The 15222-nt window shown below is 35.6% G+C and overlaps 1 protein-coding gene across 6 annotated transcripts in view; it reads left to right on the top strand.

Annotated features, from left to right (window-relative positions):
• LMBRD2 (LMBR1 domain containing 2) overlaps window positions 1–12266 on the top strand; it is a 54342-nt gene extending 42076 nt beyond the window's left edge. Inside the window, exons 15-18 of one of the 6 annotated variants that reach the window (XR_009258151.1) lie at window positions 861–907; window positions 2435–2540; window positions 2913–3004; window positions 5170–5282. Coding sequence is in view for 5 of the 6 variants with exons in the window: in XM_058717490.1 (XP_058573473.1) it covers window positions 861–907; window positions 2435–2540; window positions 5167–5296; window positions 6175–6259 (368 nt within the window). In the remaining variant the exon portion in view is untranslated. Of the gene's footprint in view, window positions 1–757; window positions 908–2434; window positions 2541–2912; window positions 3005–5166; window positions 5297–6174 lie in introns of those variants that run through there. The other 5 variants (XM_058717499.1, XM_058717490.1, XM_058717516.1 and 2 more) reach the window with 5 other exon arrangements.
• The last annotated feature ends 2956 nt before the right edge of the window (window positions 12267–15222 follow it).

Raw genomic sequence — 15222 nt, 5'->3', positions numbered from 1 at the left:
AATCATTGGTTTAATACTACACAGGAAATCGTTCAAGCCAAGGCTGGTTTTTAGAATGTGATAATTGTTAACAACCTGTTAGAATGCGTGGCATTCTACTAGAATCTAATTCCAACACTGAATGTATCAAATTTCCTGATGTTTAAGTGATGGTAGGGAAAAAAGAAAACAGAACTGGAGTGTCGGGACATGGATTCCTAGACATTCTCCCTATGTGTGTCTGGAGTTTTTATGTGATCATTAGTTAAGTGTAAGCCAAAATGTGTTGTAGCTCCAATAGAAGTTGTTGTAGCCTTTACATTCTCTCCTAGGAAGGTGGGGTCTAGTTGATGTGATGGTTCTGCTTTTTGCATTAATTAGACTTCATCTGGAGTATCATATTCAGTCCTGGGTAAGATTTCAAGAGTAGGACTAACAAGTTAGAAGGTATTTAGAAAAGGACAGCCAGAATTATGTACAGCATATCTTATAAAACACACACACACACACACACGCACAAAACACTGAGTATATAGCCTGAAGAGAATAAAGGAAAGGACTTTTATGCAGAAAGAAGTATCAACTTAATTTAGAAGATAAGGCAAAGAAAAGAGAAGTTACAAACAAATTTCAAATGAAGAAGAACTTTTTCCTCACTAAAACTGTTCAGACAAAGCCTAAAGGTTATCTCCAACAAAAATACAGAAGAGATTCTCTGTGGACTTAGGTGGCCTCTAAGGTCCTTTCCAACAATAACCTATTACTTTTGACTTTGTAGTAATTTAAAGGAAATTGGTCATAGCCTGATACCTTTACTTCAGTTACTCTACGTCTAATTAAACCATGTTATACCAAATTTGAGACCGCTTTTCTGTCTCTAGAGAAGAGAAAAAGGCAAAGGCAAGAAGAAGGTGAAAATCGAAGAAGAGTAAGTATAGTACTTAATTTGCCGTGACCTAAAGACTAATGTGAAGTATCATGAGAATTTTACTGATTTAGAATTGGCTAAAGTCTAAAGAACAGTGGGAAAATGACGTAGGGCACATTGTTTTAAAAAGTTAATTTTAATACTTTGAGATGTATATGCTAAGTGTCTTGTCAGACCTGTTTTAAAAGTTATTAGTATTAAATTATTTCATGTCCAGTGTCTAGCAGTTTCTTGCCTAAAGGTGCTCAGGAAATACTGAATGAATTAATAAATTCATGCAGTCTTGCTATTAAAGTCCTTTTGATTGCTTTAAAGTTGTTATACTTTTTTGGTAATATGACATTAATTTTGTTCCTCTTCAATTTTTCTTCAGTTTTCTGTTTGCTGAGGCAAATTAATCTCCTCATAGAGAGTGAAAGGGCATAAAATTAGAAAAATCTAAGTCACAGTTACCACAAAATTTACAACACCTTGGTGTTATCTATACTGGAGAAGAGAAGACTCAAAGGAGGAGACTTGATGGTTGTCTTCAAAGTGTGTGTTGTATGAAAGGAAACTTGTTTATTTCAGAAGACATAATTAGGAACAGAGAGGGGAAGTTACTGGAGACAGATTTCACCTCTCAATGAAAATTTCTAACTTCCACAGTTTATCAGAATTGTGATGGACCGCTCACACATAGAAACGTTCATGTCATTGAGGCCCCTGGGTGGCCCAGTCAGTTAAGCGTCCGACTCTTGACTCTTGATTTCAGCTCAGGTCATGATCTCACAGTCATGAGATCAAGCCCCTGTGTCGAGTCCTGCACTGGAGAATGAGATTAAGATTCTCTCTCCCTCTGTTCCTCCCCCGCTTGTGCAAGAGCATGTGCACTTTCTCTCTAAAAGAAAGAAATTTCCATGTCCTCTAATAAGAGAGCCCATGGCATGGCTATTTTAGAATGAAACTGCACTGCAGTTGAATTAGGTGACCTCTAATGTTCCTTTCAGTTCTAATAATTTATTGAGTAGTATCTCCCTTAATATGGTTTGACTGCAGTTATCTAATCATCTTGTACACAACTCTGATTTTGCTATCCAGAGTGACTTTTCAGGTCTTTGGTAGTTGTAGTTTATTCATATGGGAGAAAATTTTGTTAACATCTCATGAATTATTATGAGTTCTTATAACTTTTATATGGTCAAGGTAAGCTTACTGTAGCTATAATGTTTTGACATTTTAGAGGAATTGAAAAGGTTAATGTTTTGACATTAGATAGAAGAATTGAAATGGTTAATTATAGCTAGCAAATATGTCTGTAAATATTCATTTGTAAAACTTTGGAGACTGTATTAAAATCATGTAATGACAAGAAAAATTATTTTTGAAAATTTTAATGGCAGTAAGCTAATCATATTGATTATCTGGTGAATTTCTGATGAGAATAACTGAATTTTATTACTCTGCATATGTAATCTGTTGAAAGCGATGAATTATTTTCTGCCTGTGAGTTCTTTTGTTATATATTTATTTGTGTTTCCGTCCTAGGAATGGAAAGAACGTTATGGACACAATAGAGAAGACTCCACTAGAAACAGAAATGTTCATGTTGACCCAAAAGAATCAAACCTCTCAGATATTAGTACCAACCGATGTAAGTAGTTTATTTTCCTGTTCCCTTAGAAACTGTTTTATTATGCTTGCTTGCATGGAGACTGAGAATTAGGGTATCCACTCAAAAATGTGTTTATAGAACTGTAAATGTGGTTCTGTAGTTCTTTCCTTTCTCATCCCTCAGTGTATAGAAGGAAGGGAAACCCAAATATGCATTCTGGGAGGAGAAGGAGAAATTGGGAGAGCGAATGAAGAGTTGTAATCAGTACTTACCCAGGCATGTTGTAGGCAGATGCTGATTTCTACTATTTACCTCGATGTTGTTCTTTACTTTTCTATTAGTAGATGTAGGCAATTCAGTCATTTTATAACAGTTTCCTAACTGACCCATATATGTCACGTACTTTCCTAGATACACAGTGACATGGAGAAGATAAATTTCCCGTCCTTGGGTTTGCTAATTAATTTAGTGACGGACTGATACCAAGCAGAAGACATTTGCCGGTGGGTTGAGATAGGGAAACCTCCTCACATCCTCGACCCTGCCATCTGCCCTGGGAAGGTGGCAAGAAACCTGTTTTTGCCCAGGACTCTGACCTGAGTAGATGGCAGAGGATGCTTGTCTTTGGGGGAGACGCAGAAACGCTGAGAGAGTAGAGGGTACACACCTGATGCCGAGGGAACTCAACTCAGGGGATGGAAAAAGAGATCTTTACTGCGAAAGGATTTCTGTGATAAAGAAATATTCACTGGGTATTTGGGAATGAACAGTACTTAGCCAGATTAAGGTGCTTTAGGCAGAAGGGCGAATGAGTGACTTGTGAGAATCTTTGGGGGAATAACGCAAGTTTGTTTCTGTGACAAGAGCCTGAAGTATGAGGAGCCTGATAAGGGGAGGCTGCAGAGATAGTTGGGAAGCAGGTATTACCATGCCCAGAAGTTTAGATTTTATCCCAAAGGTAAGATTTCAATCAGGAAAGGGGCATGCTCAGATTTTTGGTTTAGAAGATAAATTTGATAGCACCATATACAGCATGATTTCCAGGGAAGTGAGACACAGAAACCTGTTTAGTTTGTTTTGGTAATGCGATCAAGACATGATGAGGGCCTAAAATAAGCAGTGACCTTGGAGATGAGGAAGAAAGGATGTGTTTGAATGAGATTTAGGGTAGAAGAAATGGGAGGGGCACATGGGTGGCTCAGTAGGTTAAGGGTCCAACTCTTGGTTTCTACTTAGGTCATAATCTCGAGTTTTCATGAGGTCGAGCCCCACATCGGGCTCTGCACTGACAGCACAGAGCCTGTTTGGAATTCTCTCTCTCCTTCTCTCTCTGCCCCTCCCCTACTCACGCTGTCTCTGTCAAAATAAATAAACTTCAGAAAAGAGAAGAAGAAATAGAGGGCTAAAGTTTTAGTTAAAACTAGGAAATAGAGGGTTCCTGGATAGTTCAATAAGTTGAATGTCTGACTCTTGATATCGGCTCAGGTCATGGTCTTGTGGTCATTGTATCGAGCTGAGCCTGCTTGAGATTTTCTCTCCTTCTGCCCCTCTACCCTCATGTGGTGTCTCTCTCTCTCTTTCTCTCTTTCTCTCTCTCTCTCTCAAAAATTAAAAAATAAAAAGCTAGGTAATAGAGGGAGAATTCTAGAAAGATTTGGAAGCTTGTTTATCACAGAGTAGGGCAGTGGAAAGATGTGAGAGTGTGGGAGGACAGTCAAGAGAAGAGGAAATACAGTGCTTTATAAAGGATGATGACTTAGAACTTGGAATATGGGAGGCAACCAATATGTGCTAAGTGAATGAGAGAAAAGATGAAGGGCAGAGTCCAGGATGACAAAAGTGTAAGATACGATAGAATTGGCTTACTTTAAATTTTCAAAAAGAGCTATGTCATAAAGTTCTTTTGAAGCTATTGGACTGCTCGAAACAACATTGTGAAAGTTTAGGTTGTTTATGAAGAAAATCTGCCTCGTCCACATAGAGAAGGGAGAGTTAGTTCTCTAGATCTGTGCTGACCAAGCTGGTAATCATTAGCCACATGAGGCTTTTGAGCATTTGCAATGTGGCTGGTGTCCCATGTTAAAATGATAATATATTGGATGTATTGAATTGAACATATTAAAATTAATTTCATCTGTTTCTCTTTACTTTTTTAATGTAGCTATTAGAAAATTTCAAGGTAAATATGGGGCTTGCATTTTATTTCTGTTGGACATTGCTGCCCTAAACTCTTATCTAATGGGAGAAAGACTCAGGCCTTTCTTGAAGAGCTTAAGTTGAATACACTTTAAAGAAAATTCTAGTCAAAAACTGAGATATAGCAAGCCTGGATTCACTGTGAAACCAATGGAAACTTGATAATGAACAGTTTCACTGTTATGATACCATAGTTTAATGTTAATTTTGATTCATTTTAATTGAGTCTTTGCATTGTACCTGCTTCTGAGCTTAGATTAGCTATAAGGGATAACTTTTCCTTGTTATTTTCTGTCATACTATTAATCATTTTAATTTGATTTTTAAGGAATTAAGTAGTTATCTTTCCTTACTGTTGTCTTCACAATCAAAATTCATGTCCTTTATAATCTTGACTATTTTGGGGGAGTCCATAGACTGTGACCCATAAAGACCATAGAAAAGTAGACATAATTTTTTTCTTTTTTTACAGCATCCAAATATACCAGGGCTAATAACAGGACGGAAAGGGACCGAATAGAGCTCCTCCAAGATGTAGAACCTTTGGATTTTAATGCAGAAACATTCACTGATGATCCTCTTGAATCTGAACCAGGAAGGTAAGCTTTAGCTGTGTCATTTTGGCTCCAGTATTCTGAAATTTTAATAACATACAATTTGATGAGATAAGCATAAGGAAAATATTCTTTACTGCTAATAAAAACCATATTAATCAACTTTTGGTACCTTTTTATACCTTCTAATGCTTTTATATTTTAAAAATTATGGCATCCAGTGATGGTAGTTGAAATTGCTGTCTCCATAAACTACTAGTGATATTATAAACAAGAAAGAATTAAAATTGGTAGAATCTGTGAAATTTATCGTATTTAGGAATAGCTACATAGCTATGACTGGGTGTCAGACACTATCCTAAGCACATTAACCATAATACTGCATTTTATGATTGTAAATCCAATTGGATTTGAATCCAGAGAGGCTTAGTAACTCAACCAGAGTCACACAGCTTGCAAGTGGCAAAGTTGGGTGTTCAAATCCCAGGACTCTGGCTGTAGAATCTGTGCTTTTAGCCACTATGCTCTGTGAAAATGATTAAACAAAAGCAAAATATCATATGCATGAAAATATGCATGAATATCATATGCGTGAAGACATGTTTGCCTACAAATAGGAAAAACACTAGAATGTTCTATTTATACTGAATAATTAAGAGTGATTATTAAATCTTCAATCCCATGATATATGTGTTCCCTTTCTTTTAACATCTCTCACCCTCTCATATGTGTATTCTAGGCTCCAGAAAAGCTGTTGGTTAATTTATAATTAAGTAAATCTCTTGGGGTAATATCTTTGGAGAGTAAGTTTCTGCTTTCAGCTACTGAATAGATTTTACAAATTATGCTTACTAATTATGTAGCCACTTCCTTTTAATGTGTCCTTGTTTTTCTCTCCTCCTTTGTTATTTTTGATGCCTCAGATCATTTCTTTATCCACCTTTCAGGTATCAGCCTGGTGGACGATACCTCTCAATGTCTCACAGCAGAATATTCGATGATGTTTAAAGTCTAAAAGAATTTCTGGAACAACTAACCAAGATCAACACATCAGTTCAGTCTTTACGAACATATGTATGCCCTAGAATTTACACTGTACTCTTAATGAAAAGTGTCAGGACAAAAATGGCACTGAAAGTTAATCACATCTCAGTAATCATAGTTTATTGCCTATTGAATAGAGTGTCATCTTTTCTCATAGGATTTATTACTATTCCTGAAGTGTCTGCTTTAGAAGTGCAGGTGTAATGGAAGGATTCAGTGCATGATAGAAATCAGTATATGTTGAGAATATATAGTTCAGTTTGCTTCAGGTTAATTTTTTTCAGGAAAGTTGTTTTAAAGGTCCAGGAAAGCCATAAGTCATGACTAAATAACATCATACGTTTTATTGTTGTGATTTACATTTTTGCTGTTTCTAAAGAATATGTTAATCCTGTATTTCCCAAAGAGATGGAGACCACAAATAATAATGGTATTTACAAAACCCATGTCTTAAAACAAGGCTTACTTACCAGACATAACTGAATGTAGAAAGCTCTTTTTCACCTCTATATGCAAATTTTTGGGGTTTTTGCATGTATAATTAAGATGATACTTCAACTGACAGTATCTTCAGCATGTGTACTATAATCAGATGATGTATTATTCTTTCAGTCTTTGGTAGAAACTGGAAATTATTTTACGCTTTTGGTATTGCTTTGTAAAAGATTTTCATTTCAGGGAGAAATGTTCACCTTTATCATTTAGCATATTGACTTACGTGTTGATCATTCCACTCAAGGAAAATCTGAAGCATTAATGGTAAATAGCAGGTGGTTTTTTTTTAAAAGCCAAAGAGTCCCATAAAAATTCTCTAATTTTTAAAGGTGCCTATTTATGCTTTTTGAAAAATAACATTTGGTTATTAAAAGGTAAAAAAAAAATAGTTATTACTAACACCTAAATTGTGGTTCATATTTCAATCTTTTTAAATTTTTTTAAAATTTATTTTTGAGAGAAAGACACAGCATGAGCAGGGGAGGGGCAGAGAGAGAGGGAGACACGCAATCTGAGGCAGGCTCCAGGCTCTGAGCTGTCAGCACAGAGCCTGACGCAGGGCTGGAACACTGGAACCATGAGATCATGACCTGAGCTGCAGTCGGACAACTGACTGAGCCAGCCAGGTGCCCCTAAGTGGTGGTTTATAGAGTGGAAATGTGCAATAACTTCGTTAAACATGCTTATTATTTAAAAAAAAAAAATTAACTTTTGTGTTTAAGCCAAAGTTACGTATTACATTTTAAATCATCAGTGTTTTATTGCACAATGAATACTGTACTGTTGAGCACAGCATGCTACAGAGAGTTTTTTATGTCCCTGAAATGGTTACAATTCAGAGACCCCTGCTATGGATTCACCCAGTGGTGACTGTTCTTGAGCTTGCCCACGACAGTCTCAGGTTAACACCTGTTAATTCTGTGTAATTGTTAATTGTGCTCACTTTCACTCTTAGATATCCCAGTTTGAAAATGAATTCTATAGTCACCCTAACAATATGATTATATGTTTCTTGAGGGTAATCCTCTCTTGAATCATAATTTTAAATTTTTTATTTTGCTGTTAGTATTACCATGTAAATTTTTTAAAGACAGTTCTATGCAGATACTGAAAGGAATAGTATATCATCCTAATTATCTGATTTTTTTTTCAATTTTTATGATCTTTGAGGTTAGGCCCCCTTTAAAATAATTATAAATGGATAGATTTTATTCTCAAAGGTCTCAAAAGTCAAAGATCATTTAGACTGCCCATTTGAGAACACACACAACCTTTCATTGTAAAGTGTGGTTAGTGAGCTATGGGCCAGGAGCAGAGATAATTCAGTACTGTTTGTAGTTTCATGATCGACCATTGAATACCTTGGGCAAATTATGTAACCTTTCAGTGCCTCAATTTCTTCATTTGTGAAATGAAGATGATACTTGCTATTTACCTACTGATCTACCTCACAAAACTATTGTGAGGGTATTCAGTTGATGTTTGTATGCTGGAGTTAAAAACAAAACAAAATAAGTTGTTAGCTGTACTATTTTTCCTAGTGGTACTTGAAGGTGTGGGGTGGAGAAATGATCAGCCCAGAGAGGGGTTCAGTTTCTTATTATTACAGAGAAGCTTATAAGTCCCCAAAGCAAAACAGTTTTTAGAATAATTTATCAAAAGTCCTGTGAAAATAATATTTTTGTATTTTTCATCTTTGGGTTTACCCTGAAATATTTTCCTTAAGTATAATGTTGTTTCTCATCAGGTTTTGTCGTGAAACCCAGATGCTGTAGAAGTAGAAGCAGAAAAAGAGAAGAAATTATGCAGTCACTTCTGTAACTTATAATGCCCTAAAATAGATTGATAGGAATATGTAGGGGAATGTACTACTTTCCTTTATTATTAAAATTGTTATGATTATAGTAATTGAAGTATATGTAATACTTCACAAACAATATAGCTCCCTTTGTGACTTTTTGTTACTCTCCAAATGATTTTTGGTTGTTTAAGTGATCTAGACTGTTCAACTTTTTAAGCAGAATTTATCTTACAGGATTTTACGGCATTACCTGACTGGGTAAATTTGAGTTCATAAGGTAATGATTTAACCCCTGAAGAATAAAGAGTTTATTGCTGGAGAACTAAGTTAATATTTGTTAAGCCACCTTGTGTAAAAAACTGGAGTACGAACAAAAGTCTTCTTTTGGGGGAAGCTTATGCAAAACATTACTGCTAAATTCAGATACTGTAAATGCAGAGTAATTTCCTGAAGACTTACTTCTGACAATTAGCTTTTGATGTCTTTCTTATAAAATAATAGATAACTGATTACACTTTTAAAATTATTTTTGTAAATAATCGTTAGGTAAGGATATTCAGTAAACCAGTAATTCAAATAGCCATTGCAGAAAATAATAATAATTTATTAATTTCATGAATCACCTGTAAGTTGCTAATTAACTTTTGTTACATCAATAACTTGTTATCAATAGAGCATTTTTATAAAAATCATTACTAAAATAAAACATAAGGGATAAGCCTAATTACTAGAATTTGCTCTCTTTCCAAATGAATACAGGGCTGTGGAATAATTGCAACACAAAAGAGGCCCTCATTTCACAAGAGTGGTAAGAGCTAAATTAAAACTTTCAAGGATTTTCCATTTATAAAAAATAGATTGGAAAATTAGACAACCCATACCATCAAAAAATGCTGTGAGTTGATTTGTTTTTTTGTTTTGTTTTTTTTTTTAAACATTTATTTATTTTTGAGACAGAGCATGAACAGGGGAGGGTCAGAGAAAGAGGGAGACACAGAACCTGAAACAGGCTCCAGGCTCTGAGCTGTCAGCACAGAGCCTGACGCGGGGTCGAACCCACGGACCGTGAGATCATGACCTGAGCTCATGACCATGACCTCAGTCGGACGCTTAACTGACTAAGCCACCCAGGCGCCCCAGTTGATTTGGTTTTGAATTCTATTTGATTAGAGTATCACTTCTGAAATTTACACTGGTTGTGTACCCAAATGAAATTAAATGTGGAGAGGAAAGTCAATTTGTGTTGTTTTTTTTTTTAAAGTATACTTTAGCATACGAATGAAAGAATTTCATTTATGTGCAATAACAAACCTCATTTTTTACCTTGTAATAGATTCAGGGAATGTTCTTGGTTGTGTGTTGATTACCATCTTAAAGGAAAAACAAACTCTCCCTTATTATAATTTACACTGTTCAGTAATGTTGAGTTTTGTACTTGTGATTTGAATGGACCATGACTGAAAATCATAAGGATAAGTGTATTTGCACTAAAAAGGCAAAACATGTCCCTGAAAGATCTTAACATACTTGAATCTCTGAAGTGTAGTGGATCACATTACATTAAATTCTAAATGTTGAGAAGTAAATAGATTTAGAGTTTTATCTTTCCTTTCTTTACTTCCTCCCTTCCTCATTCCTTTTTTACCTGAGCCCTCTCTTTATAGTGTGATTTTTAATGTACTGACAGATTTTTCTTCTGTTTTGTGTACACAGTTGTTTCTGATGATCTGTACACTCAAAAGGAACTAGTTCTGATGCCAGATCCCACTACTTGAATAGCAATGTTGCACCTAAAGTAGTGAAACAGATTTTTCTAGACAACTAAGCAGCATCTGAATGTGAATGTGATGTAAGCTGGCTTGGTGTGTTGTCTTTAGGTCACTAAGGAGGGCACTTCATTAAAATGCCTTATTTTCAGTGTAATGTTTTGGCATAAAAATGGATTTCCAAAACCAGTGATTGTCAAAAACAAAACAAAACCCCCAAAAAGATTTAGAGCCTTGAGGTATCTTTTTATGAAAAGAAACTCATAAATAACCTACATCGTTGGCAAAGTTTTCATTAGAAGAGGTTGGAACACTACATGAGGGTTTACAGGAGGCCTTCTAAAATATGAATTCCCTCGATGTAGGGTACTTCTTCCCAAAGGACTTTTTTCCTGCTCAGAGAGCTGGAAGACCAAGGCGTGTCATCCCCTATCCCATTTCCTGAGGACCAGGTCCTGTGATCATCTCCCCCAGCAGAGCAGGCACGAGCCTTGCCCCATCTGAGTCCCATCAGTGGGAGCATGACCTCACCTCTAATTCCTTTCATGCTCAGCCTGGTCTTCCTAAAATTTTATTGTCAAAAGATTTGTCTGTTGAGGTTGATTGAAACCTTGCTGTAATTTTTAATTTGTTGATAAAGCAAGAATATTGGCATGTTCCTCTTCTCGTTGATATTCTAAGAGACATTTGTTTTTAACACACTCCCTGGGGATAATTAACCTTTTTTTTTTTTTTTTTCCTCCTGAAAATCTTTTCCTTTTGTGGTTATCTTGATCTCCCATCATTTTCTAAAATATTTTTTCTGTACTTAGTGCAAAAGAGTAGAAAGAGTGGTTTACTATGGCAGACATGATGTAAGGGAAAGTCATAATTTATTAATCTGACTATACAACACAATTTTGAATTGATATTATTGATAAAAATCGTATCAACCTAGTCACTTAGAGCTGTATGTCTCAAAAGAGTGCTGGCTAGCATCTTCCTAACTTAGTACACCAAGTTGTAGGGGAGAGACTGTGTATTTATTTTATTAAAAGCAATCCAATGGATTTGTTTTTGTCCATACTTTGAAAACAGCTTGAAGGATTTTTCTCATCTTAGAAGGTAGAGAACATGTGGACGTGTCTTTTAAATTACTGTAATCTAATATATATTTATAAATTATATAGCATTGAAACAAGAGCTCTAATATGTTGTTACTTTCTGATATTTAATTTTTATAAAATGTTTTTGTAGTAACTAATTGTAGTGCTTTTAAGTAGTTTAAAAATCTTTCTCAAATAAGTTCTACCCACATCCTGTTTACTTAGGGCAGTATTCTGAAGTTCAGTCCAGTGTGAATTTGAAATATTCCTTCATCCCTTCAGTGTCTTTTTATAACTAACAGTACCCAAGCAAAGTATACCAAAAGCTCAATTCCTGTGTTGCATTAATAAAGTGCTTGTTCTTTAATTCAGTGGGTTAGGGGAAATGGAAGATAGGTTTTTCTCAAGTGTGCATCTGATAATTTTTCTAAATGTTCATTATGTTGATTTTTGGTGCATGATGCCAAATGTATCTTTAATCAGCCATTACTACCTGATATGTAATGACAAATGTTTTCCTGTCTGACCAATGGGTTGTGGATTTAACTATTTTTCTCTGCATATTCTCACTACATTTTCAAATATGTATGTGGAAAAAGCTACAAAGTGCTACCTATACGTGAGTTAGCATCTTTGGCCTTATCTGTGCATAATGTTCTCTCAGTTTGGTTTTGACAAACTCGTGGACTTGCAGTTGCTTTGTAGTATTTTAACTTATTGTGATGTAATGAATTTTTTGAAATGTTTATTTGATTAGCTATTAAAATATAGGAAATTATGTAGCTTTGCATGAAATAAAGTACATTTCTACAAGTTCCTAAGAATTTTGCAGATTATGCGTTTGATTTCATACCATCTTTTCATACTATCCTAAGAGATTAAACTCTTAAGGAGCCTGAAGCTTTCTTTGTTTCTTACAAATATATTAACAGGTATTACAAACAAAATATTTTAAGATAAATAATTAAATGTACTTTAGGTTCTACATTACTTTATCCTGTGTTTATAGTTAAAATAAGTAATTGTGTTTAAAAAAAAATTTTTTTTTTGACATTTATGTTTGAGAGAAAGAACATGAGTGGGAGAGGGGCAGAGAGAAGGAGACTCAAAATCTGAAGCCGGCTCCGGGGTTTAGAAGTCAATGAAATTTAAAGCAGGAAAGCAATAAGGAAAATCAACAAACCAAAAGCTGGGTGCTTGGAAATATCAATAAAATTGGTGAAACCATTAGCTAGGCTAAGAAAAGAGAGTTGCTTTCCTTTATAAATTGAAGTTTGAAATTAAAAACATAATACCATTTAGGAACAAGACAGGGATGCCCACTTTCACCATTGTTATTTAACATAGTACTGGAAGTCCTAAACTCAGCAATCAGACAACAAAAAGTAAAAGGACATACAAATCAGCAAGGAAGAAACCAAACTTTCACTATTTGCAGATGACGTGATACTCTATGTAAAAAACCTGAAAGACTCCACCAAAAAAATTACTAGAACTGATACATGAATTTAACAAAGTCACAGGATATAAAATCAATGTACAGAAATCTGTTGCATTTCTATACACCAATAATGAAGCAGCAGAAAGAGAAATTAGGGAATCAATCCCATTTACAATTGGATCAAAAACCATAAGATACCTAGGAATAAACCCAACCAAAGAGGTAAGAGATCTGTACTCTGAAAATTATAGAACACTTCTGAAAGAAATTGAAGAGGACACAAAGAAATGGAAAAGCATTCCATGCTTGTGGATTGGAAGAACAAATATTATTTCAAATGTCTATACTACCCAAAGCAATCTACACATTTAGTGCAATCCCTATCAAAATACCACCAGCACTCTTCCCAGAAATAGAACAAGCAATCCTAAAATTTGTATGAAACCACAAAAGACCCCAAATAGACCCCAAATAGCCAAAGCAATCTTGAGAAAGAAAAGCAAAGCTGGAGGGATCACAAGTCCAGGCTTCAAACTACAATACAAAGTTGTATTCATCAAGACAGTATGGTACTGGCACAAAAACAGACACATAGATCAGAAGAACAGAATAGAAAACCCAGAAATGAACCCACAACTATATAGTCAACTCATCTTCGACAAAGCAGGAAAGAACATCCGATGGAAAAAAGTCTCTTCAACAAATGGTGTTGGGAAAACTGGACCACTCTATTCACAAAAATAAATTCAAAATGGATGAAACACCTAAATATGAGACAGGAAACCATCAAAATCCTAGAGGAGAACACAGGCAGTAACTGCTTTGACCTTAGCTGTAACAACTTTTTACTAGACACAACTCCTGAAGCAAGGGAAACAAAAGCAAAGATGAACTATTAGAACTTCATTCATCAAGATTAGAAGCTTCTGCACAGCAAAGGAAACAATCGACAAAACTAAAAGGCAGCCTACAGAATGGGTGAAGATGTTTGCAAATGATATATCTCATAAAGGATTAGTATCTAAAATCTATAAAGAACTTATCAAACTCAACACCCAAAAAACAACTCAGTTAAGAAATGGGCAGAAGACATGAACAGGCATCCAAAGAAGACATCCAGATGACTGACAGAGACATAAAAATGTAAACTGGTGCAGCCACTCTGGAAAACAATGGCGATTTCCCAAAAAGTTAAAAATAGAAGTACCCTATGACCCAGTAATTGCACAACTAGGTTTTTACCCAAAAGATACAAAAATACAGATTCAAAGGCATATATGCACCCCAATGTTTACAGCAGCATTATCTTATTTATTTATTTAATATAATTTATTGTTAAATTGGCTTCCATACAACACCCAATGCTCATGCCGACAAATGCCCTTCTCAATGCCCATCACCCACTTTCCCCTCTCTCCCATTCCCCCCTGCCCCATCAAACCTCAGTTTGTTCTATTTAAGAGTCTCTTACAGTTTGCCTCCCTCCCTCTAGGTTTGTAACTATTTTTCCCCCTTCCCTTCCCACCCCCCCCACCATGATCTTCTGTTAAGTTTCTCAAGATTCACACATGAATGAAAACATGGTATCTGTCTTTCTCTGACTGACTTATTTCACTTAGCATAATACCCTCTAGTTCCATTCACGTTGCTGTAAATGGCAGGATTTCATTCTTTCTCATTGCCAAGTAGTATTTCATTGTGTATATAAATCACATCTTCCTTATCCATTCATCAGTTGATGGACATTTAGGCTCTTTCCATAATTTGGCTATTGTTGAAAGCACTGCTATAAACATTGGGGTACATGTGCCCTATGCATCAGCACTCCTGTGTCTATCCTTTGGGTAAATTCCTAGCAGTGTGCTATTGGTGGGTCATGGGATAATTCTATTTTTAATTTTTTGAGAAACCTCCATACTGCTTTCCAGAGCAGCTGCACCAGTTTGCGTTCCTACCAGCAGCGCAAGAGGGTTCTTGTTTCTCCACATCCTCGCCGGCATCTGTAGTCTTCTGATTGGTTCATTTTAGCCACTCTGACCAGTGTGAGATACCAGTGGTATCTCAGTGTGGCTTTGATTTGTATTTCCCTGATGATGAGTGACATTGAGCATCGTTTCACGTGTCTGTTGGCCATCTGGATGTCTTCTTTGGAAAAGTGTCTATTCATGACTTCTGCCCATTTCTTTACTGGATTATTTGTTTTTCGGGTGTGGAGTTTGGTGAGTTCTTTATAGATTTTGGACACTAGCCCTTTATCCAATATGCCATTTGCAAATATCTTTTCCCATTCCGTTGGTTGCCTTTTAGTTTTGTTGATTGTTTCCTTTGCAGTGCAGAAA

Source organism: Neofelis nebulosa, chromosome 1, assembly GCF_028018385.1.
Source record: "Neofelis nebulosa isolate mNeoNeb1 chromosome 1, mNeoNeb1.pri, whole genome shotgun sequence".
Lineage (NCBI taxonomy): Eukaryota > Metazoa > Chordata > Mammalia > Carnivora > Felidae > Neofelis > Neofelis nebulosa.
Note: the sequence above shows the minus strand (reverse complement) of the source record. Positions and strands in the feature narration are given on the sequence as shown.